This window comes from Drosophila sulfurigaster, chromosome 2L (assembly GCF_023558435.1).
Source record: "Drosophila sulfurigaster albostrigata strain 15112-1811.04 chromosome 2L, ASM2355843v2, whole genome shotgun sequence".
Classification (NCBI taxonomy): Eukaryota; Metazoa; Arthropoda; class Insecta; order Diptera; family Drosophilidae; genus Drosophila; species Drosophila sulfurigaster.
Window position 1 is genome coordinate 4,910,504 of NC_084881.1, and position 25,184 is coordinate 4,935,687.

A 25,184-nucleotide genomic window follows, 5' to 3' on the forward strand; every position below is an offset into this window, starting at 1 on the left:
CAATTTATTGTTATCATCCTTTCGATTTTCTATTATTTGAAATATATTATAATTATAATGATTATTTTTATTTATGATTTGTTCTTTTCTATGCATATATTATTTACAAAAGAAAATAAACAACAAAAACAATTGCACATGTGTGCTTTAGTATTTATTTCTTTTGGTCTTTTCTATCGATCATCCGCTGATTTTTTTATTACTGTTATAAATAATAAAACTCTCAAGTGCAATTATATAAACTGTAAAACTTTCTGCTTTCTTCAGCCGCTTCAAGATTGGCAGAAATACCTTAAAAATCGAAAGACTTGAAATTGAAAATTGTTAGCTGATGTTTGAATGGAAAATTTAATTTGTCATGCCAGAAATTGGAAACACATAGTAAAAAAATTAAATGTAATAAAAATTACAAAATACCTTAAATAAATTTGCATACATCATAAAGCAAATCACAAAGTAATCTATGTATATATATACATATACATATGTATATATGCTACTTACATCAGATTTGCAAGCAAAATCAAAAACGCTGGAAAACAATGGAAATAACGATCAAATCTTATTAAATGTTACCAAAGGCAAGAAACATATATATATATATTAACAAAAAAGGCATAAAAACTTTTTCAAGGCTATAATAAAAAATACAATGAAATTATAATTAAGGTCTGTTTCATTTCTGGCGTTATTACCATCACGGATTTCTTTTTTTTTTAAGGTCAGGCAGATATTTAAATAAATGAAATACCATTTGTTAAGTATTCGAAACGCTTTATTATCTTTTTCCAATTGCTTAAAGTGTTTTCTAGCATTATCAAACATTATTGGGAGTACATATTTCACGATTTCTTATTGACGTTTTTTCATTTGCAGATCTCATTTGTTGGAGCATTTTGTAACAGTACGGCGCACTACATATAATCAATCAATTATCTCACATATTTATCGTATGAAATATAGAAAAATGTAAGGAAATTGCATGTACTATAAAAAGCTGATGTATATACTCGTATACTCCGAAGAATTTAAAAATTTTGAGTAAACATAATTATTTGATTCTTAGGTGTGTCTGTATTATAAAAATGAATGCGAATTATTTATGTTGAAAATATAGGACCTAATAGCCACATTGCTTGCATTCAAAACGATCAAACCGATTTTCAAAAACAAAACAAAATATAATATAGTTACAACAATGAAAAGCGCTTGAATAGTTTTAAGCGCAAGCAAAGGGCTCAGATTGAAGTAAACCCAATGGCAAAAAGCAGGTATCAAGAAGGTAAAAATGGTACCGCCGATATATGGGGAAGCGGCTCATAATGCGCCTGGCTTCAGGGAAAACGATAACTTTGGTCTTGAATTATTTTTCCCCAGTATGACCTTTTGCTCCTCCTTAACACGCTTCTCCTGCTCCTTGCGCATACGCTGACGTTCTTCGTCCATCAGTCGTTGTTCCTCAATAATGGCTAAACGTTCTTCGGCCTGTAGAAAAGTTAAGATTAATATTTAATTGTAGTAAAAATAATATTCCAGCGAACACTTACCAATTTTCTTTGCGCATCTTCGATTTTTCGATTATTTTCTGCCAAAATTTCCTCAAGTTCTTCGCGTTTTTGCTTTTCTTCCTCCTATAAAACCCAAATAAAATTTCGTATTAATAAATCAAATCAAACGTTGAGCTGAATGCTTATAATAAGTTATAATTAGATTTAAGTATGAAACGGTTTCTTCAACACCGATGACGCACTGTGCGGAGACTTTAGTAATTCTCTTCTTTTTTGTAGCTGCTTAAGCAGTTAAAATCTAGTATTAAATTTAACAATAAATTACATAGAAGATTTTGGTAGAACGTAAAAACATTTAGTAGTGTCTAATAATAGTGTTTAAATGATAGTTGATAATCATTTTTGTCGGTTTACAATAAGAGCACACAACATTAACAAATGTACTAAAACTTTTTTAATTATTAATTTTTATATTATCCTTTTTCATTTTTTTTTTTCTACTTACTATTGAAATAGTTCATTTTCCAGTTTAATGGCTAAATCATTTTTGTAAATTTTTGGCTTTGCTGCGAATTTGCATTTTGATTTTTCGGTATTTCAGCTACAGTTATAGTTGTTATAATCAAATGATTTACATTACAAACGAAAATAAAATTCGTTCCAAGAAACGAAAAATGCGTGTGTTGAGATCAACAAACATAAAAGTACATGATAGGCACGACAACAACAATAAGTACAGTCATACCCATTGATTGACAAATGGTAATCCAGCTTATGAGTTAGGATAACAATCTTAAGTCTGATCAGCATTGATGCTCCTATGACGAATGTTCCTAGAGAGAGGATCGTTTGTTGGACTTTGCAGTCTTTGCTTTAAAATTGTTTCAGGGTTTTTATTACACTTTCCACATTTTTGTTGTAGTTTGTTTTGTTTTTATCCATTTCGAATGTTGCACACATTGGTTTTGTTCGTTTTACTTAAGGAACTCACTCACCCGTTTTAATCGATATGCCGCTTTTAGGGTTGCGTACAGTTGAAACTAAACTATTCTAAGCAATTCTGACGTCGCCCGCCTACAAATACTATACCAACTATACTGGCTAGCTAATTTAATAACTATATACATATTACATATGTTAGGTGTATATTTTAGGACCACGCCTCAAACTGTACGATACTTGGGATGTGTATGTGTGGAACATCTTGTATGTTCTGCTGCTCATCCATGTGGCCAAATTCTCATCAAAGTAGGGCTCGCGCATTGTGTGTCCGGCTTAGGTACGGATGTAGTGGGGTCGTAGGGTTGGGATTGCCATACGTACATATGCCATTGTTATCAATCAAGTATGTTCGGATATATGCACACTTAGGAGTTTATAGTACATTCTGCTTGTGTGTTAAGTGTTTACGTGTTATCTTGCGCACACTCTCGCACCCACACATACTCTCATCATTCGATAGAAGCAATATATCGCGCAATATTATGTAACAACAACAACAACGAATTACAGAAACCAATCAAAATTATATATAATGTATATCGAACAAACAAAAGATGAAGCTAAAAGTAATGCAAATAGATTTATGCGCTGCAAGACACATTTTGGTTTTTTTTTTTTTTTGTTGGTTGGTAGAAAAAATAAATAATAATTACAAAATTATTTGACAAGAATAGAGACGAAATGTGCAGCGACGTGCCCAAAGGGCTCAGTGTGTTTGTTTAATAGGAATGTGTGTGCATGTGTGTGGTGTTGTTGTTGTTGCGCAAGCCTCAAGATGAGCTTAAAATCTAAAGGGTTAAAAATTACAATATAACAAATAGCAGGATATTCAGCCATGTTCTTGACTGCAATAATTGAATATATATCAAAAATAACAATATTGCACAATAGTACGATTCAAAGAGTTTTTCAAATGACGTGAAGATCCAAAGTTGGTTCTTCAATTACGATAAGATACAATATAGTACTAATCTAATGAAATTCAAGAACATAACTGCGTTTGTTATGAGATATTTAAATGATGGTTAGTAAGGTTAATACACACTCAGACGCACACACACACCCATACATAGACATTGGCACACTGAGCCGCTTTTACTGCTGGTGTTTTTGGCGGTGAAATGGGAAACGTCGCTACACAATTTCGAGTAACATTTGCTTTTAAAAGACGACTGTTTGCAACTGCTTTTTGTTGGTGGTTTTTGGTTTTGGTTTTGTTCGTGTATGTGTTTTTCGGTAGGAGTCGAAGATTGTTTGTGGTAGTTGTAGTGGCAGTTTGTGTTTTGTGGTAGCAGCAGTCGTCCAGCGAAATCTGAATACGAGCACCTACCTCGCGACGGCGTTCATCTTCTCGTATTTGCTCGCGTCGCTTTTCCAGCTCCAGCATCATATCACGCTCCATTTCAGCTTTGGCAGTGTCGACGCGACGATTCACCTCTTGCTCGATTTCGTCGCGACGCTTCTCGAGCTCTTCCTCAACACGCTTCTTCACTAGCATCTCGATTCGTTTGGCCGCTTGCTCTTCAATGGTTTTTTGCTCAGCCTCCTTTTGGCGACGTTGCCGTTCCATTTCGGCCAATCGTTCCACCTGTAGTAAGTTTTGCTAAGCGCAAAGCATACGAAATACAGTTAAGCTACAAATAAAATATGTATACAATGTATTATCCATCACTTACCTCATCTAGTTTCTTAAAGCGACTGCGCTTGTGCCGACTCCGCTGAGTCTCATGATCGGAGTACTGCTGACTATCACTGCTGGATGAGCTGGACCGCTTGCGGGACTTGGAGTGCGAGTGCCGATGATAGTCGCGCTCTGTGTGCGAGTGTATGTGTGTGTGCGAGTGCGTGTGCCTGTCGCTGCGATGCCTGTCACGATCTCGCCGACCATGTTGGTTCATTTCTGTTGATTTGTCTCTATCCGTTCGGCTGCTTCGTGTGCAACTGCTACGTTCGTGGTCCCTTTCCCGTTCTCTCTCTCTTTCACGCTCCCTGTCTCGGTTGTGTGACTTACTCTTGCTGCGTTTTTTATGCTTGCTCTTGTGGTGACGACGTTTCAGCGAAGGACTGCGAGAACGTGAACCCATTGTGGAAAGGAATAAAACTATTAGAACACTTTTTGAATCTCAAATTTTATTGAATTCTTGCCGAGTTTTTACAACAAAATCAATCTGCAGATGCCTTAAAAACAGTGTTGCTTAACATGAAAAGTTAGTATTTTACGCCACAACTTGCAGCACTGAATTTGTGGTATTTTTAGGGACAGTCAGCTTTATTCTTATCCATTTCTAGTATCATTAAATGGAAATTATCAATCATTCCTTGGTAGTCCTTATATTTAGCGCATTCTTTTGCCGCCTCCTTGACCAGCCATTTATACTCTGTATGCTCCTCAGAAAGCACCACAGGTTGATTAGGATCCCGAAGCTCCGCTAGCCAGTAAATAACAATCTTGGGCTTACCCTTGACCTCGTAATTGAGTGTAACTTGCTGATCAGGGTAAATAATTAAATCCTTTTCGTCATAACTGCAAAACATTGTATTGACAACTTTCAATTTGTATTGCAATTACATTCACTTACCCGGCTTCTTCTTTGGTTTCGCGGCGAGCAGTTGTGAAGTCGTCTTCGCCAGGATCAACGTGACCTTTGGGCGCACTCCAATGGAAGTCACCATATGAAGCTTTCAATAATAAATATTCAATTTGCCCACACAGGCGCCTGAAAAGAACAAATCCTGCAGCTCTCTTTCCCATTTTGCTTGTTTAGTAAATCAGTGTGGTAAAGTGCAAAAAAATTATGTACTATTCGAACTATTCAATATAAATTTGTTGCTGTTAAGAGGCAGTTAATATCATTCAAAATGAATAACGACGCTGATAAGATGTCAGTTTATCTAAGTAGTAATTTTAACTTTATCTGTTAAATGCATTATGAAGTAATAGATAGAATATTAATTTATTTGAAACCATGTGCTGAGAGCATACTTTTGTTAGCAAGACATTAAAAGTATATTATTTTATATTAATATTGAATTAATTTAACGCACGCTTATATTGAGTCATTATTTTAAAAAAAATTGTTGAGTGTATGTTCATATATTCTTCATAGACCAACCAAATATAAGGTTGATAAAATTTAATTTATCACAACTTAAAGCTGTGATCAGCATATCATTGCTTAAATTGCGTTTGCCAACACTGGTTTATTAATTTACGTTGGTCGAACCGCGCACGTTGTGAGTGGATGTGAATGTGGATTATATAAAAATAAATAGCAACTGTGAAAGAAATGTATCCGCTACTGCGCCGATTTTTAAGTGGCTCCATCAGCAGCGTTAACCAGGCGAACTTGCTGCGTGGCTACGCCTCTTTTACAGTGCAGGATGTGATGCGGGAAGTGTCGGATGAGACCGGCACTTTGCTTATTAGATTTGCCAAGCACATTGCAGTGGAGCGCTATAAGTGCGGGGAACATGTGCTGCCGCCCTCTAAGGTGCGCTATTCCGACTACTTTCCCATCACGGATGAGCGTTACTTTCGGCGAACGTTGCAAAGCACGCAGGCCAATCAGCTGCCATCTCTGATTATACATGCCTCAAGTTATCGCTCCAATGCTCCAGCGCCAATGTATGTGGCGGCTCTGAACGCTTTGGATGCACATGCTCTTGCACAACTGAAGCAGATGGATACCAGCACAGTGTTGGAATCATTATATGCCTTTCTGTTTCTCATGCCCAATTGGCTGAGACGGACGGATTTCTATCATGCAGCCATGCATCGCCTGGCGAAGGAGACCTGCTGCAGCAAAGAACGCTTTCTACAAATATGTTTCTATCTGGGTCTGCAAAAGCAATTGGAGAAGCACGATTTGGAGGCGTTGCTGGCGTCGCAGTTGAATGCCTATTTGCCCAGCTTTAATTCATTGGATCTGGCACTAGTGTCTAATGCTTCTTATAAGACATCAACACTGGTGTCGGGTCCATCGCGAGATGCTTATGAGGCTGCTCTTGTGGATGCCATTTTAAATGTAAAGCTGGTGCCAAACAGTTCTGCGGATGCCTTACTTATTTGCTTCATCAAAGCTCTGCGTCTCCAGCGAGTTCAGGATGAACGGGTCGTTCAGTACCTGCAGAACATTTGCCTGAATCCCGCGGAACTCTCACAATTACAGCCACGTGGTTTGGCTCATATCTTTGCTTACTTCTCGGAGATGAGATGGGATCACTCGGAAGCCGTTCAAGCGATTGTTGAACAATTGTTGCAGTTTAAGCCGTTCGAACTGCGGACTAAGGACTTGGCCACATTTATCTGGTGCTGCGCTCAACTTGATTGTGCCTTAAGTACGACACAACTAAAGCAGTTGGAAATCGTTGCTCTGCGGAAACTGGACCACGGCGAATACGATCGATTCCCCGATCAACTAGTAGATACCTGCCTCTCACTTTGCATTCTGGGTCATTATTCCAAGCAGCTCTTCGATGCAGCCGAGAAGCTGAAAGCTAATCAACGCCAGCGTCTTCGTGTCCAGCCCAAGGTTGACAGTCGTCTGACTGTATTACGGTCCGCTGTGGCAATTGAGCATCCTGAATGGTCGGATGTAACAAAAGAACAAGTTTTCAAGGAATTTGCTCGTGCTCCTGGCTATTTGCTTAAGCAGCGTGAAGATCTGACAGAATACGCGAATCTGCTAGCTAAGGATGCCGAGGTGGAAGGTGTTGACATAGTCTGCCCCATTGCAGGCATTAATTTGCCTAGTCTTAGAGTGCAAACGCAGGGAGACGAGGCAACCGTTTATTTCGTTGAGCTTTTAAGTGAATATCAGACACTGAAATTCAGTGGGACAGCGACTTCACTGATTCGATTAAAACGACGTCTCTTAGAAGCATTGGGTCACCAAGTGGTGCTGGTAAGCTGATCAGACAAAACTCGACAATTCTATAAAATTGCCCTAATTTGTGTTTTTTAGCTACAGTCTGGTGAGATGGCATCCAATGCACAGGCGCTGCATCAACTTCTAGACCAAGCAACTACTTCTAAAACCGAGGATAGTCCACAATTGCAAGGGTTAAAGAATTAAAACGAGTGATATATATCTATACAATCTACGTCCCATAGTTTTAATTAACAAGTTTGTAATGTAATTAATTTAAAAAATATAACACTAAATTTAACGTTCAACAATTGATACATAATACAGAGGGCAAGCTTTCACGGTTATGGAAGTGTGAGCTCATCTGATTGACTTTATCTTGGCCTTGAGCACAACATAGGCGCCAAATCGTAAGAGGAAAGTTATTACACACAGTGCAATGATGTCCTTCCAGAACTGATCACCCGACATGGTAATTTCCTCTAGGAATTTCTTTGGATATCTGCAATTGGATGCAATATATATATGATAAGTCAAAAGCTTAATTCATGTGATGTGATCCAAATACCTGTAATGACAGTAAGGTGCTTCGTTACACTCGAGAACACCGCGATTGAGGCCATAGATGGCTCCTATGAAACCCTCCAGGCCATATCGTAAATGGGATATATGACTACCCCATTTTAAGTAGCTCGGAAGATCCCGCAGCGTGACACCAAAGCCGGCGAACATCATCATGGGTATGGTGAGCACTGGAGCCAGGAATGTGCCATTGACGACATCGAACCAGGCGCCGATGATGAGACCAAAGCTTTGACCAACAATCACTATGAGCAAACTGATGGAGAAGAACATCCAAAAACGAACCCATTCCATGGGCTGATAACTCCACAAATAAATAATTACAGAGAAAATGAAACTACTGAGGAGCTGCAATTAACGAAGAACGTTATAATTAAATGCGAAAAAATGAATCCATTTACTTACTGTTATTGGCAAGTCTATCACGGTCATGGCAAAGTAGAAGGCTTTTAGTGAGTACCAACGATTAAAGTGTTCCTTAATTAAAATCGTCATCTCAATGGGGACTAGACCGAGGATAGAAACATGTCGTCAAGTACGGCGGACCAGATCAATCATTAGCAGATCAACTTACATGTCAGCACCGTTAACATCATCGTTGTCATGGAGTGATGCATCAATATGGCAAAAAGTAGGTTATAATTGTCAAGTACCCGTGAACCTTCTCGGCCAGCATGATCATACATCGCGCCGTACAGCACAGCCACCATAATGTTGACGATAATGCGCATGTGCGTCATTGTGGTATCACGACGCGCCTTAATGTAACCACGGCGTAAAAGAACAGAGCACTGATTGGCGAAGCTAGTGTTTGCCAGAGAAACGTTTTTCGTTCGTTTCGGTATGGGGTGTTTGCGCATGAGTGCTTCGGAGCGAAGCACAGCGCCGGGATTGTTGAACCAGGTCAGACAGCTGCCGTTCTCCGTGGCGCTCTTAAGGGTATCGACCTTATCAAATCCGTACTCGCCGCACGCCAACTCAATAACTAAATAAAGATGGAACAGAGATCTGTTAAAATTTAATATTCGATGGAGTCTTATTAAGTCGGTACTCACTGTAATCTGCTGGATTGTGGTACATGGGGCAAGGTAGATCCACCGACTGCAGGAAGGGCACCAGTTTCTGGGTGCCGCCCTGGTAGACACAGTTGCCGGCGGAGAGAACATAGACCTGGTCGAAAATCTGAAACAGCTTTGCAGTCGGCTGATGTATAGTGCAAATGATTGTGCGCCCCTGAGATGTCAATCTCTTGAGCAACTCCAAGACTTTGGTGCAGGAACTGCTGTCCAAGCCACTGCAAATGACAGACAACGAGTATAGAAAAATCATTCGTCAGTGACCCAAATGGGAGATGCGTCACTTACGTGGTTGGCTCGTCCAGGAACATCACAGTGGGATTATTAATCAATTCCATGGCAATGGATAGCCTCTTCTTCTGACCGCCAGACAGACGCATTGTCAACGTCTGATCGTGGTCATAAAGACCCAGCAGCAATAAAATATCTTCAATCTATGACAGAAATGCGAACATTATATTTATTTGTGCTCTCTGGTATTTTTATACGAGAACTTACCCTGCTTTCCTTCTCTTCGTAGCTGACATTCTCTCCCAATTTCAAATCAGCAGCAATATGCATATTTTCACTAACAGTCAACAAGGGCTGTAGGCGATCGTCCTGTGTGATATAACAGGACAACCGACGAAATGAAGCTATAAAGGAGGGGAAAAATGTATATCAATATGCCAATGGAATCATTATTTTACTCACGAAGATCGCGTCGACGGCCATTTAGCAATATGTTGCCAACCACTCCGGTTGTCTTGAATCCCGATAAAGCATCCAGGAGCGTCGATTTACCAGCTCCAGATGGACCCATTATGGCAATCAACTGACTACCGGGAAATTTACCACAAACATTATGCAAAATTTCCTTTTCACCTGATAATTAAAAATGATCGAATTAGTGCACTTATAATAATTGAGTAAACGCTTTATTGAATGATAGTTAATTACTACTAAAATTAGATACTCGAAAGCATCACATGAAATCACTTGAATCGAGCAGTAAAGTGTTTAAGTTCAAGATCAATTACGTCTGCTATAAACATTGTATAGAGGATTAAGCTAAGTAATAGCTTGAGCTTGATACTAAATATCATAACGAGAGCCCGCTAATTGCTCTCTAATGACAACTTATAATTGATAACTAAATTAAACTACTGGTTTTATAGCTATTTTTAGAGTTTCCCTGAAACCAAAACTAACTAATGGCTAAAAGAAAATGTTTGTTAAATAAATAAATTACTACAATGTAGACACTAGAACAAAATTGAATGTAGAAGCTAGATAAAAAAATTTTCTTGGTGTAAAAAACAACAACAATAACTAATTATCGCGGCGTTTGGGAAGCACATTATAGTCATACTACCGACATCAAAGTTTATATATGTACATATATTTATTATAAATTTATTATCTTGAACTTTGCTCGGGCATGGTTTGCCTCACTTATTGCCAAGACATTAAAAGCACTTTAGTAATATAAATGAAATTAAAAACCTAACGACAAATATGCACTCTATAGTATTAAAATGGAAACCTACATACAAGTAACATTCTTAAACTAATTGCAAGTTAATCTTTACATCATATTAAGATACTTTTCTTAATGTTTTCCACATATTTGAAGTTCCCATTAAGTTACAAGTTGCTAAGGGCTAAAATTATAAATCAATTAAAATCAATGATTTTGTTGTTCTTATAATAATTAAAAAAAATACAACTTTCACAAATAATTTGTATGTTCTTAGAGCGAAACCTTCAAATAAATAATTGATTGATCCGCAAGCAGGGACAGGGGCAAGGGCAGCCTATCTTATCGACGGAAGAAAGAGCTATTAACAAACCAGCTAACCAGAAATACAGCTATCAGGTAGTTTTACTCGCATGAGGAAATGTTTAGTGTTACCACATCAGAAATTACACATGGTAGAACCAGGCAGGCGAATGGTCATTATCTTGGATATGGGACTTCTGAGGTCTACACTATTCGTAGCAGCTCTTTTGTTCTTTATTGTTTGTTCTTCAAAAAGGTAACCGCTTTTTTTGTTGGCAATAAATGCGAATGCTTTGCTATATTTTGGCAATCTTATCGGAGGCCTGTTTGAACTTATATTACCTGGCCATATCTAAGCATTCGTCACATTGGCGCTCTCTGCCATTATGGCACCACACACTTACCTCGATTGAAGCCCAATTTGACGGTCAACGAGAGCTCTTTGAATTCAATATCCACGGGATCACGACAGGGCAGATTGGACAGAGCATCTGTGTCAAAGAGCACTTCTTCCTCACCCTCATCCACTGGCTCCAATGGCGTTTGCTTGACGGCAGCAACCTGAGAACTTGTGGGCGTTGCGGTGACATTTGATGTGGCAATCGCAGCGGGTGCGGCATTGGTCGCTGTGTTCGTGCCCCCATTGCCCCAGCTACTGGCATTCGTCATGGGCTCTGTTGTGGCGTTGTAAACTCCACGACCCGCCTTAGATGTACTGCTTTCGCCTACTTCGATGCCCAATCCGATGCCAGCGGTGCCGCCATCGCTGTTGAAAAACTGCTCCCTCGCTGATAGCATTATTATCGATCAACTGCAACGGAAATCGATAAAGATCATACGACTTAATTAATAGCTTTATTTATTTATACATTTGCATAGAGGATAATTTGTCTACAAGTAAATATCATAGTAAAAAGTATAAAATGTTTTCGATATGAAACGGTTACAATTTGAATCGATTTATCGAAGAAGCTTTCTCCCCACTGAAAAGGATGTTTTCTGTCGTTGAATTTACAAGTGTTGGTTAATTTCAGTTGGATGAAAATCAAATTTTATTTTTTGGCTGCTATTTTAATCATATGCACATTGTCGAATTAAATAACAATTTCCTCAGCATAAAAAAGCATTAATTGCAGAATTAATCATGCGGCCGCCTCACGGACAACCTTTGCAAGACCGAAAGCCTGGCAGTACCAAAAGCTTGACGGATGAACTCAGCTGCCTGTCATTGCCCACCATAAACATTCAAAGTACTTCCACATCGGCCATTGGAGGTGCTCTTGAATTTGGTCGCCATCAGGAAGCCAGAGCAAAAGTAAATGAATCACTTGGTGAATTGAATGTGGTTAAGAAACGAGTTTTAAATGATGTATGTCCCACACCGGATAACCAATCGCAAAACACCATCTCTGCCAGCAATATCCTTTCGTTAAGCCGATCCACGACTATTAATAGTGTCTGGAGTGGGCATACGAGCAGCTCTGCTAACAATACGAAATCTAAAGACAGTGCTACCTCATCGTTATTGTACCCACCCCATGACACAGCCTGTAACTGCAACCCTAGCGAGGAATACAGGACAAACCATCTTTGGGACTACTGTGAAGTGAATTGCGAAACCGCCAAGTTGAATGTCGCGGCCTTACCACTGGCTAGTCAACAAAAAGCTGCACTGTCCGATCTGCTGTATTGTTTGAGTGGCATGAAGTGTGACTTGATAACGCCGTTGCCTCGAGATGATGCAGCACCAGATATCGGCAAGTATAAGACTTGTTTTGTCGTGGATAAGGGTTTGGACAAGAGCTTTACCAGCATTATCTACGATATTTTGCCGTTGGCCTCACACTTTATGGCCATCCAAAAGGTCATGGCCGCCATCGATGGACGTGGCCAGGTGAACGTGGCCCTAAATGCAGAGCTGGTGATCATCAGTCGAGACTTTTATAGATTAATAAGCGAAGCGGATAGGGAGCTGGACCGGGGTGCGTTGACACTGCAAAAGCTACTTTACTATCTTCAACCAACCATGTGGGTCATGGAGCAGCTATGGATTTCTTTGGGCGATATACTGCTGCAGGATCTCAAAGGGGCAGCTGTGCTAACGGTTTTGTTTAACGGCGTAAAACGCCTGGACGGAGATAAGGCGGCACAGACTATGTTAATTAACGTCACAACCAAGGCAGCACAGCCATATATGCGTATGCTTCAGATGTGGCTGCAATCGGGCATCATTGATGACTACATGACGGAGTTCATGATCAAGGACTACAGTAAAGAGCTGAAAGAGGATAAGGTCCAAAATAACTGGGAAAAGCGGTTTGCGATCCACAGTGAAGACACGCCCATATTTCTGGAGAAATACTCGAATATAATACTACGAACAGGCAAATACTTGAATGTGATTAGACAGTGTGGCAAGCTGATAAAATCGAAGCCGATTGTGGACTTTCGATTTAATCCCGTCGATGAGCGAAAGCATGTCAGTGTGATCAGGGAAGCCTATTATTTTGCGGCTCGTAAAGTGCTGGACGTGCTGATCATCGACAACGATCTGATGGGACGTTTGCGGTCGGTAAAGCGTTATTTCTTGCTTCAACAGGGTGATTTCATTATGGAGTTCATGGATGCTTGCGACGAGGAATTATGCAAAAATGTGGCCAAAGTGCTGCCCATGACATTGGAAAATCTTCTTGGTCTGACGCTGGGTCTTTCCTCCGCTTGTAGTGATCCTTACAAGGATGATCTGCACTGCGAGCTGCTCACCTACGATTTGGTTACACAAATGAACAAGATTATTAGCCATTGCGAAGAGGATGGATCAATCGATCATCTGGACTTGACTGGCATGGAGTGCTTTGCCTTTACCTATGAGGTGAAGTGGCCGGTTTCACTGGTGCTTAATAAGATGGCCATTGGTCAGTATCAGATACTCTTTCGCCAGTTGTTCTACTGCAAGCACGTCGAGCGACAGCTGTGCAAAGTGTGGAAGGAAAACTCAAAGACCAAGACGTTTTCCCCGCGTGCAGCTTGGCTCTACCGCTCGGCCTTTGCTCTGAGACAAAGAATGATGAACGTAATCCAAAATCTGGAGTATTATATGATGATTGAGGTGATTGAACCCAATTGGCATGCATTTATCGAGAAAATGCAGAAAGTAGAAGATATCGATATGTTGCTTACAATACATCAAGACTTTCTCACCATGTGCCTCAAAAGCTCCATGTTAACCGAGGACTCACAGCTGAGCCGTATCATCTTCAGGTTGGCCAAGATCTGTCTAAAGTTCTGTGAGTTTATTCAACAATCGCAGCGAATCTTTATCGATGCGGAGCTCAAGTCGATGGTTTGCGATAGCGGCGATGAAAAGTCCGAATCGCAGCCAGATACTTTGGAGCAAGCAGAGTGCGAGCAAAAGCTCGATCATGCAGATACATTTACGGAACGCATTAAATGTTTTGATCGGGGATTTACGAGTGCGCTCATTGAATTTCTTAAGGAGGTCTATGGGCTGGCTAAAGCTAATACCAATGATGTCTTCATGAATCTTGTGAATAGAATCAATTTCAATGGATATTATTCACAACAAATGGAAGCAATTTGCATTGAGAAAGCTATGGGTGATTGATTATTCCATATCAACAGAAACCCGAGTTACATAAGTCTTGATCAGAGCGAATAAAAATTTATATGAGTGGGTTTTTTTAACTACAACTTTTCTAAACTTTTGCTTCAAAATGTTTTGGTAACTTCACGTCTTAACACAATAAATGGTAAATATAAAACTGATTGCCAATGGGGAACTCTCGAATAACGATCGAAAGTACATTACATTATTTTGGTCTTGCATCGGTTGATTAATTTCGAGAATGATGCAATAGATGTCACGCATCATGAAATTGTGCCACATTTGAAGCATGTTGCAACAGGGGTAACTAATGGGGCTGCTGCAGCTGTGATCAATGTGCCCATCTTAGTCAAACGGGTTTGCTTTCCCGCCATTTCGCAGTTTGCTCGATGTTCGAGAAGTGTCATTGAATCGGGACTGTAAGTCACACACCTTTATACACTTGCTAATTATCAAAGTCAAGCCATTGGCCATGTATTTGCCACCTGCAACTCAAAGGTTCTCCACTCAAAGCTGTAGGAATAATTCTTTTTTTATGTGCTTTAATATTATAGTCATATTGCAGTTATGACACATCTTAGCTACGCGAATGTCGATTGCAGTTGACGTCAAAATTGTGCATAACGTAAATAAATGGTGCTTATTTACGGGCCACACACAAAACAAAAGTGCAATACACACACAACACCAACTACTACAAAAGAAGCAGCAATGCGGAAGAACAAGTACATAGTGAAAACCGATTATTAGTGCATATGTATTGCTCTATATTTAATCGTTAACTAGTTTTATTTAGTTACTTCAAAATAGTTGGATGTTTTATAAGTACTCATTAAAGTTTTGAACTTTTGCCATGCCAATAATAATTAGCATTGATCTGAACAAGTCTGGAATGCACAAATGGTAATTAAAAATAAAACTTAGATATAACTCATAAACGGTAATTGCTCAGCCATACATCTCTACCTGTATACCCTTACAACATTTGAACAATTGAATTCCAATGCCATTAGTTAAGTGTTGAAGTGACAGATATTGACGTCTAGGTCTGCATATGTTTGCATTTTTGAATTATTTTCTGTTAATTCATTTATAAGTACTAAGTGAGTGTAAATATTTTTATAATCTGCATCAACCTCAATAAGAGAATGTTGAATATTTACATATATGCATAATTAAATATAGCACGCAATTTACTCCAGATTTAATGTAATGCTCATCTTTTTGTTTTATTGTATTACTAACTGTATTAATTGAATAGAGAATATATTCAGTAAGATCAAGGTACAGCTAGCTGAAGCGATTCACAATGAAATATTTATAGTTGCATATGTGTATATTACTACATATTCAGATGGGATTATAGACATCTTATTGTAGAGCTGCTTTAATCAAAACAACAAATGCATTGTTTGTATTTAAATATATTATATGCAAATATATAAATGCTTGAGAGATTTAACAACAATTGCAATCGCCAACCGCTTCATGACGAAGTATTCGTCATCTTTAACCTGCAGCTTGGACACCATATCAGCTCTCATCTCTATCAGCATCTGAGCACTATGGTACCACATGAACTGGCCCCAACTAACTGAAGGTGTCTGAAACTCGAACTATATTCGCAACAATGTAGTAATGTGCATTGCACTTGAAATAATCAATTAAATAGACATCAGTGTCATTGCCCCTTTCTATTACTCTCTAAGGGCTAGACTAATATATGGTAGAACTACGCCATTTCAGAATATGAAGTATGACGTGCGGAATGGCTCTTTATCAGCAGAGATTTCAATATTTATTGACACATTTCGACAGTTGTCATTTGTTATTTGCTTGCGAAAATTCAAAAACAAGAAAAGTTCACCTTGAATCCCATGTTAAGTAAATTGAATAAAACCACAGACTTAACCCAGTAACTTAAACAACAGTTTCTCAGATAAAAGACAGCTAGTTTACATGTAATTTCTAAGAGAGTCTAAGTAGATACATTTTTCTTCATTACATAATTGTTCTTGTTAAAATGTTAAAAAACCTTGCAGAGTCAACGCACAGTTAATTGTGCGTATACCTATGTATGTATTTGTATCTGATTATGTTTGTTGTATTGTTTACACGTCTCGGAAGTAAACCGGTTCAGAGATTTACGCTGCAGTTGAAAGAAGCATCCGCAGACAGTCTCAAGCCCAAAAACTGAGAGATTGAGCACAGCGAAAGAAAGACCTTAAAGCAGAACAGAACAGCTGCTTTCGATGGAAAGAAAATTAAAGATGAAAACAAAACAGAAAATAAACCTGTATGTGCATATTATTGTTTGTTTCAATGAATATAAATATGGATTAATAACGTGATAATTTAATAAAGGCAGCAAAATAATGAATATGGAAATTCAGCACATAGATGTAGTGCTTTCAATATTTCAACACGTTGCTGTTATTGTATAAAAAGTTGAATACCTTCTACTTATAATATACAAGTTGTAATAATATCATTATTATAGTTCCAAATCAATAAGTTTCATAGAAAATGCCAATGCAGCAATTTTGGGAGTAGATTGCAAAATTGTAGTGTAATGACAAATTGTTGAGGTAAATAATATTATTACAATATTATAAGCTATTAAATAATCATCTTTTTTTGTTTAGGTAATGTCGTTCATATATTATTTATGTCGAATAAGCACTAAAGAGGTTAAGTATTTGTGGAAGAGAATGTTGATTTATCAAATTAAATGTTGATTATTACATATAGTTTTATTTTGTCACATTTGTAAATATTTTTTGTCTTTGTTAAATTTTAAAATATATTTTCAATTTCACAAAAATAAATCAAGTTTTTTCGCATTTTAATAATTCAGTTAATCATAGATGTGGTTCCTATCCCAACCGTGTAGGAAATAACTGAATAATAATTTTAAAACACTTTTCCTTTGAAATACCAATGATGAATATTTTATTGGCATTTATTTGATTTTGGATTTCCATTTCCATATATGTATGTTAGGTTTGAAATTGTTTAGATCTGTCTTTCTAAGCACATTATAATTTGCTAATTAAAATTACTTTCACATACATATCCCACAGTCGAACAATTAGCATATTTTCTTATATTCTTCTAAACTTGGGTTCGATCGACAAGATCACGCATTGAGAATTAATTTTGGAGCACAGAGTAGGTTCCTTTGCTATTGGTCATGCTTGTTGGTCTTACCCGTAGTCAAGCGATAGCACTTTGGTAAATCGAAGAAAACTGATTTGCCGTTCAATATACAAATTTAATAATTTTTGCGCGCTTCACAAAACCGCGTAACAGCGTCTTCGAGGTGACATCGGCGACTGGCGGCCAACAAACAAATACGAATACTCGTAATAATCCCTAGCTCTGAACGATTCCCTCAGAATTCCAGTAGAGTCAGCAACAGCCGGTTGACGAGACAGAAGCAGAGACTGAGACAGAGGCAGAGACAGAGACCGATACAAAGAGACGACCGATCGAGCGTCTCAGAGCTCTGTTTCTGTTATGTGAGGGTGTGTGAATGTGTATCTATGCCCGAGTGTGACTGCTTAAGTATGTGTGCGCGTGTGTATTTGTGAAATGTAAGCTTTATCACAACGCTAACACGAAGTCCGTTCGGGTGTTGTTATTACTCTAGTAGGTTTTCGTTACTTGATTTTTGTTAACTTATATGTATTTTTTTTTTTACGCTGCTCACATTGGCTATTAATGTTTCAGCGTCTTTATATTGTAGTTTTCCTTCATTGATAAGGTAAATTCACGCACACTCATAGCTCTGTTTTTGTTGTTGTTGTTGATTGAATTTTTGGTAGCTTGTCGATCGCTTGGCTCTTGACAACGGCAACGGCTAGGGTCAGAAGTCCATATCGAATTTCTTTCTTTCAGCTCTCTTATACGTACTACTATTACTACTAATACTACGTAATAAAATTCTTTTGTTGTATGCCTTCATTTAACAATATTCCCGCTATGTACGAAATTTTATTGCCGTGCAATTTTACAATGTGTCAATAAATATGTACATATATTATAGAGACACTCTATCTACCTGTTGACGTTCTTTGTGCTCTTTGGTTGAATAACAGGTAGTTCATTGCGCTTAAAGAAAGCGGAAAAGAAAGATTTTTGCAGAGCTTTTGCTTTTGCACATGAATTTAAACAAATTATTGTGCAAATTATCGAGTATTGAAGTATTCTATGTATAATATTCTTTTTGTCCGTTATAACTTTTACTCTTTTTTCACTTAATATTCAATTTTCGCTTTGTGTTTTTAATAAATCGAGGTAATGTATAAGTTTCTTGAAGGAAACTCTAATACCCCATATCTATAACTAACGTTATCGACCTTGCTGTTATTTGATTTATGAACCATAAGTTATGTGTAGTAAGTATAATTAAAGAAACACAAATTCTCTTATCAGATATTGTGAACAGGAAGTTTTCAAATCGTTGTCATATCAGTATCAGTATCTACTAAATTATAGCATGATTTCAATACAAATCGAACTAACAAAGTTCATTCAATTACTTACTCGTGTTTACAGGAATACAATGCAAGCAGATAAGCATAATGTAGTATAACAAATGTGATGATGTGCATGGAAAATTGGGACTATATCTTTTATTCGATACTTTCACTATAACCCACTTTTTTTAACCTCATATCATGTGAAGCGTTGCTATGGCTTATTTTAGAACAAAACAAACTACAACTCAGCATTCGTATACTTATACTTATGCAGTTATTATCGTAATTGTTGCTACATTTTACGAGTCAAGTCGGACTACCCCATGTAGTATTATATCATTAACATTGCTGGACTTTGGACTGTGTTTGATTTGGGTTTGCATCGAGCTAAACAAAGGCCAATTTAAATATACTTGTATGTAGCTTTCAATAAATAAAGAAAATGCGCACACACATACGTATGCAATCTATTTGTAATTAAATTCTACGTCAGGCTTCTGAATGTCTCTTTGGACTATTGATCGCTGGTTCCCGCGAGTCTCCGCCGCTGATTAGCGGATCAGTCAACCCTTAAGTAGTGGGAGAATGCTGAAAAGGTGACTTTAGATACAGGAATTGGGTATATCAAAGTAAATTGTGAAATTTATATATGTATATAATGGAAAGTGAAACCATAGTTATTAATTTACATAACGCTTGATAAGCAATAATATCGACTAAAACAGAAACTCACCACATTTTGATAAGATTAGATCGCACAACACCAATGAACAGGAAATTCTTGTGCTTTGTTCTCCCACATCTCTAGGTTCTTCAAGGTTAGAACAGTACTACATATTAATGCCACTGTCAATATACTATGTCCACGCGATGACTTATCAACGACTTGTCCAGGGCCCCAAAGTCCAAATATTTGCGGCATCTTTTGAAATCATTCAATCGAGCTCGGCGTTGACGTCTACGCTAGCACGAGCGTTGTGGGCGTTCTGCCCTGGCGATATGAAAGAACAAATGCATTGCTATTGTTTTCATCCAATCATTTGTTTATTTGGTGCTGATAACTATGAATGAATTAGTAATTGTCATGGGCTATTCCGAGGAGCAATTAAAACATGATGTCGAAATGAATCTTGTCGGAAGCTTAATGTCTGCCTAGTTTACGACCCGTAGATGAAAGTGGCGTGATTTTGATACCCTAACATCGAAGTATTTGACAATTCTTATAAATTCACTGCTGACATTATGTTGCAATCCATTTTGTTACATACAGAGCTAAAAACCTCTCTCCACATTTTTAATTGCACTAATAATAATAAATACACCAAAAATGTAATTACTTACTTATATTTTTAAACGTTTACATTAATTTAGGAAACTTTTTTAATCTCACTTCTCCGTTCTTTCATAAATGTTCATTCCTGTTATTATTAATTTGTTTTTGGTTTTTTATCATACATATTTCGTTAAATAATAAATCACTTATTTTTCCAAATTAAATAGTTTTCAATTAATTGAAAAGATAATAACATGTTAACATTTTTTTTATTTTTTTTTTTTGCATGCTAAAGTTGAAATCATAATCATATTTTTTATCATTATTTAAGTTAACTTAAAAATCTTTTTTTTTGCATCCGCTACCCAGGAAATGTATGTACCAGGTAGAAGGAGGCATCTCCGACCCTATAAAGTATATATATTCTTGATCAGCGTCAACAGCCGAAACGATCTTGCCATGCCCGTCTGTCTGTCTGTCCGTATGAAACACTGGATCTCAGATACTATAAGGGATAGAGCTATAATTTTTTGCACGCAGATCAAGTTTGTTTCAAATTTTTGACACGCCCACTTCAGGCCCCGCACTCAAAAAAAAAATAAATACATTCTTGATCAGCGTCAACAGTGGAGATGATATAGTCATGTCCGTCTGACTGTCTGTCCGCCTGTCCGTATAAACACTTAGATCTCAAATACTAAAGATTTTAGATCTTTGTAGCTAAAGTCGTAAACTTTGGTAAACACAATAATAACTATAGAATTTATGATTCCTGATTATTTATGATCGAACAATTTTAGAAGTTATTTAAGAAATACTTCTCTATGGTAAATTACACCTACTGAAATTGGGTTTCAGCTGCTTTGGTTGACAATATGGTATATATTGACCTCTATTGTATATTTCGAATGTAGTACCTCATCGATATACCAAAGAAAAACCATATGTCTTTCGGTATATTTTACTATTTTTGAGATATATTGTTTGGTTTATGTAAAGAATAATAAAACCGTGCGTTTTGCCTCTATTTAAAATGGGTAGCGGGTATCTCACGGTCGAGCACACAGACTATTGCTTTCTTACTAATTATACCCGCTACCCATATGTAACAGGTAGAAGGAGGCATCTTCGACCCTATAAAGTATACATATATAGTATATTCTTGATCAGCATCAATAGACGAGACGATCTTGCCCTGTCCGTCTGTCCGCCCGTCCGTATGAAACACTGGATCTCAGAGACTAGAAGAGATAGAGCTATAATTTTTTTCGACAGCATTTGTTATGTTTGCACGCAGATCAAATTTGTTTCAAATTTTTGTCACGCCCCCTTCCGCCCCCGCAAATCAAAAAAATTTAATAACAAGCGTATTTTTAAAGCAAGAGCTACGAATTTTGGTATATACAATAACAGTAGTAGTTGTGATTCCTGATAAAAACAAGTAAGAAAGCTACAGTCGAGCGTACTCGACTGTGAGATACCAGCTACCCAATTTGATTAAAGCCAATATATTTTGCGGTATTATTCTCAAAATATACCAAATATACTGCAAATATACTAAAAATATACCAAATGGTATATGTGGTATATCGATATAGTACCGCGTTCAAAATATACCATGGACGGCTCAATATACCAGATTGTGAGGCAAAGCAACTCAGATCCCTAGTAAGAAGGCGTTTTTGGCCATACAAAAGTATTTCTTTAATAACTTCGACAATTTTTATCTGATCGCAACCAAATTTTCAGGAATCATAACTACTATAGTCATTATTATATATATCAAAATTTACAACATTAGCTTTAAAATTACGCTTTTATTCGATTTTTGATTTGCGGGGCGGAAGTGGGCGTGGCAAAAATTTGAAACAAACTTGATCTGCGTGCAAACATAACAAATGCTGTCGAAAAAAAATTATAGCTCTATCTCTTATAGTCTCTGAGATCTAGGTGTTCATACGGACAGACGGACAGACGGACAGACACACAGACGGACAGACGGACATGGCTATATCGTCTCGGCTGTTGACGCTGATCAAGAATATATATACTTTATAGGGTCGGAGATGCCTCCTTCTACCTGTTACATACATTTCCTGTCGGCACAAAGTTATAATACCCTTCTACCCTATGGGTAGCGGGTATAATTATGGAAGTTATTGAAAAAATACTTTTGTATGGGCAAAAACGCCTACTTATCTGGTATATTGTGTCGTCTATGGTATATTTTCAATGTGGGACTATTTCAAAATACCAAATATATGTTTTGGCATATTTTAGTATTTTTGGTATATTTTGAAAAAAAAAATAACGCAATATTTTGCTTTTATTCAAAATGGGTAGCGGGTATCTCAAATTCGAGCACAGTGGTCTGTAACTTTCTTACTAGTTTTTTTATACCTATGAGACTCTTTAATTGGATTGGCATGTCTAATCTAGTATTAGCAGCGACTTGAAAGGTTTTAAGAGCTATGCGCAATATATTTGGTAAATGCATTCATTATACAGATCAATTTTATTTTCAATTTTTATTGCACGCCTTCTTCTCCATACCTTGCAAAACTCCAAAATGAATAAAATTTTTGGAACGTAAGAGATTAGAAACCTTTTGCCAAGGGTATCTCAGAGTCGAACCTTCTCGCTTTTATCATTTTTTTTCTTGTTCTTACTATTTTTCCACAATAATGTTACGAATAGTCGATCAATAGTTAATAATATTCTTTAACAATTTTTAACTAGGCGTCGAATTTTGCATATTTTTTTGTATACTATTTTATGTAATCATTAACACATGTGGGCTTTGACACCAAGGTTCAATTTATAACATAGAAGCATGAATATGAGAAAAATTAGGCTAAATCCGAGGATTACAACTGTCGAAAATACATACATATATTGAACTTCGGATACTCCAAACTCTCAAATCAGTACACTAAAGAAATATATGGAAAATGACAAAATGATTATAATGGTTAATTATTTAAACATAGCTATATTAAAAAATAATATTTGAATAGTCTGTATGTGTGTTTAATAACATTTAAAGGTTTTAAACTGACACAGGCGTGATGTTCCTTTAATAATAATAATAAAATTATTTATTGTTTTAAATATAAGAAGTGACATTTGTTTATGAAACTCAATATGACCTCACACTCCATTGCGAACATTACTTTTTTAATGGAGAAATAAAAAATACTTGCTTAAAGATAAATAACATTCTAAACAAGTAAGAAAGTTACAGTCGAGTGTGCTTGACTGTGAGATACCCGCTACCCATTTTTAATAAGGGCAAAATATTGCGGTATTATTTTCAAAATATACCGAAAATACTAAAAAAATACTAAAAATATGCCAAATGGTATGTTTGGTATATCGACACAGCACACCATTCAAAATATACCATAGACGGCACAATGTACCAGATTGTCGGCCAAAGCAACTCAGACCCCTAGTAAGTAGGCGTTTTTGCCCATACAAAAGTATTTCTTTCAATTCCACAATTTTTATCTGATCGCAACCAGGAATCATAACTACTATAGTAATTATAGTATATACCAAAATTCGCAACTCTAGCTTTAAATTTACGCTTGTTATTCGATTTTTTTGATTTGCGGGGGCGGAAGTGGGCGTGGCAAAAATTTGAAATAAACTTGATTTGCGTGCAAACATAACAAATGCTGTCGAAAAAAAAATATAGCTCTATCTCTTATAGTCTCTGAGATCTAGGTGTTCATACAGACAGACGGACAGACACACAGACGGACATGGCTATATCGTCTCGGCTGTTGACGTTGATCAAGAATATATATACTTTATAGGGTCGGAGATGCCTTCTTCTACCTGTTACATGCATTTCCTGCCGGCACAAAGTTAAAATACCCTTCTACCCTATGGGTAGCGGGTATAAAAAGTTCATAATTATAATACAGTAGATTCCGGTTATAGTGACTTTCAAGGGACCGACGATTTTACGTCGTTATACCCGGAAGACGCACTAACCGAAAGGAGCAAAACAAATTTTTGTTTTGTTTTTTTATGGTTGCCATGTTCGTAATAGGGTTTTAAGATAAAACAAATTAATTTTTAAGCAAAACAAAAAAAAATTATAAATTTCATTTAATATCATCGTTTTTCCATAATAAATCGTATACCTACATGTTCCTTAGCATAAGCTAAGGCGTCAGCTAAAACTAACAGAGAGTAGTGAGAATATAAGAACCTTCCTGTCGCTCCTACGCACACAAGCAAGAGTGCCAATCACTGATAAATGCATACATTTCTAACAGCGTCGTTTGATACTTAAATTTGTTGGCATTATTTCGCTGTATTTTTTTTTTTTTCGTCGCAATATCCGGTTGAATTGTGGAAAATTTCGTCGGTATAAGCGGTTAGTAGCTAAAAGCGGAGACGTTCTAAGCGGAGGCCGTTTCATATAAGGTTGTATAGGGACCAACCAAGCCATTGACTTTTCGTCGCAATAACCGGACGGACGCTATAAGCGGAGTCGTTATAACCGGATTCTACTGTAATTATCTGTTAAATATTTTTAACCGTTTAGTTTAAACGATAGTTTAGTAGTTTTTTAATCTAATTGCACTTTGCATTGCACACAACTTGATAATTATATAACTCTTATAAAAAAGTTACATCTTATCATACAGTTAACATTTTATGAATAATGTTAAGTTGTTTTTCTATATATCCACTACGTGGATACTTAATTCGCCAGCATATAAAAGTTTAAATAAAAAAAAGACAATACGGTAAGTGGTCAGTAAGTTCTTTTTACCGGTCTCCGATGAACTTTGTTTACAATCGCGGCTTTTATATTATAGAATTTTTATTACAGCATTTATCCGTAGGGTAGACCGGAATTATAAATTCAACGTGTATAAAAAGATAATTGTATATACCCCATTTGGAATGGTAAATTTATTGAACATTAATTCAATATTTATGTAGATTTCAGAGAGTACATTAGCTAGTGTTAGCTTAATATTG

General features: G+C 37.0%; 5 protein-coding genes across 6 annotated transcripts; 2 read left to right on the forward strand and 3 right to left on the reverse strand.

Annotated features, from left to right (window-relative positions):
* Positions 1 to 753: 753 nt before the first annotated feature.
* On the reverse strand, positions 754 to 4,623 carry LOC133850398 (UPF0430 protein CG31712). 2 transcript variants are annotated; one of them, XM_062286486.1, is made up of 4 exons: positions 4,187 to 4,623; positions 3,841 to 4,113; positions 1,548 to 1,631; positions 754 to 1,485 (listed from the first exon to the last, which is right to left on the reverse strand). In XM_062286486.1, the coding sequence occupies exons 1-4, from the start codon at positions 4,592 to 4,594 to the stop codon at positions 1,318 to 1,320; spliced, it is 933 nt and encodes a 310-aa protein (XP_062142470.1). In that variant the 5' UTR covers positions 4,595 to 4,623; the 3' UTR covers positions 754 to 1,317. The 2 variants fall into 2 exon arrangements, with proteins under 2 accessions (XP_062142470.1, XP_062142469.1); XM_062286485.1 differs by lacking the exons at positions 754 to 1,485; positions 1,548 to 1,631 and having other exon boundaries at positions 3,015 to 4,113.
* LOC133850399 (bis(5'-nucleosyl)-tetraphosphatase [asymmetrical]) lies at positions 4,623 to 5,299 on the reverse strand. Its single transcript, XM_062286487.1, has 2 exons — positions 5,090 to 5,299; positions 4,623 to 5,034 (listed from the first exon to the last, which is right to left on the reverse strand). The coding sequence occupies exons 1-2, from the start codon at positions 5,260 to 5,262 to the stop codon at positions 4,764 to 4,766; spliced, it is 444 nt and encodes a 147-aa protein (XP_062142471.1). The 5' UTR covers positions 5,263 to 5,299; the 3' UTR covers positions 4,623 to 4,763.
* A 359-nt stretch (positions 5,300 to 5,658) lies between these two features.
* LOC133850397 (uncharacterized) lies at positions 5,659 to 9,127 on the forward strand. Its single transcript, XM_062286484.1, has 2 exons — positions 5,659 to 7,414; positions 7,475 to 9,127. The coding sequence occupies exons 1-2, from the start codon at positions 5,798 to 5,800 to the stop codon at positions 7,583 to 7,585; spliced, it is 1,728 nt and encodes a 575-aa protein (XP_062142468.1). The 5' UTR covers positions 5,659 to 5,797; the 3' UTR covers positions 7,586 to 9,127.
* On the reverse strand, positions 7,597 to 17,788 carry LOC133850395 (ATP-binding cassette sub-family G member 4). The gene is made up of 10 exons (XM_062286483.1): positions 17,634 to 17,788; positions 11,203 to 11,609; positions 9,730 to 9,900; positions 9,535 to 9,671; positions 9,325 to 9,470; positions 9,016 to 9,254; positions 8,535 to 8,945; positions 8,366 to 8,466; positions 7,947 to 8,308; positions 7,597 to 7,880 (listed from the first exon to the last, which is right to left on the reverse strand). The coding sequence occupies exons 2-10, from the start codon at positions 11,594 to 11,596 to the stop codon at positions 7,739 to 7,741; spliced, it is 2,103 nt and encodes a 700-aa protein (XP_062142467.1). The 5' UTR covers positions 11,597 to 11,609; positions 17,634 to 17,788; the 3' UTR covers positions 7,597 to 7,738.
* Positions 11,657 to 14,620, forward strand: LOC133850394 (gamma-tubulin complex component 2 homolog). The gene has a single exon (XM_062286482.1). It carries the CDS (start codon positions 11,943 to 11,945, stop codon positions 14,421 to 14,423), a length of 2,481 nt encoding a protein of 826 aa, XP_062142466.1. The 5' UTR covers positions 11,657 to 11,942; the 3' UTR covers positions 14,424 to 14,620.
* Positions 17,789 to 25,184: the final 7,396 nt, after the last annotated feature.

Bases quoted from the DNA above. Each gene is read 5' to 3' on its own strand.
- LOC133850395 (XM_062286483.1), bottom strand. From the start codon at position 11,596: ATGCTATCAGCGAGGGAGCAGTTTTTCAACAGCGATGGCGGCACCGCT. The intron at 9,901-11,202 runs GTAAGTGTGTGG...TTTAATTATCAG, and splicing joins CAAATTGGGCTTCAATCGAG to GTGAAAAGGAAATTTTGCAT. The intron at 8,309-8,365 runs GTAAGTAAATGG...CGTTAATTGCAG, and splicing joins TGATAGACTTGCCAATAACA to CTCCTCAGTAGTTTCATTTT.
- LOC133850399 (XM_062286487.1), bottom strand. From the start codon at position 5,262: ATGGGAAAGAGAGCTGCAGGATTTGTTCTTTTCAGGCGCCTGTGTGGG. The intron at 5,035-5,089 runs GTAAGTGAATGT...AATGTTTTGCAG, and splicing joins GAAACCAAAGAAGAAGCCGG to TTATGACGAAAAGGATTTAA.
- LOC133850397 (XM_062286484.1), top strand. From the start codon at position 5,798: ATGTATCCGCTACTGCGCCGATTTTTAAGTGGCTCCATCAGCAGCGTT. The intron at 7,415-7,474 runs GTAAGCTGATCA...TGTGTTTTTTAG, and splicing joins TGGGTCACCAAGTGGTGCTG to CTACAGTCTGGTGAGATGGC.
- LOC133850394 (XM_062286482.1), top strand. From the start codon at position 11,943: ATGCGGCCGCCTCACGGACAACCTTTGCAAGACCGAAAGCCTGGCAGT.
- LOC133850398 (XM_062286485.1), bottom strand. From the start codon at position 4,594: ATGGGTTCACGTTCTCGCAGTCCTTCGCTGAAACGTCGTCACCACAAG. The intron at 4,114-4,186 runs GTAAGTGATGGA...CTTTGCGCTTAG, and splicing joins GCTTTAAGAAACTAGATGAG to CAAAACTTACTACAGGTGGA.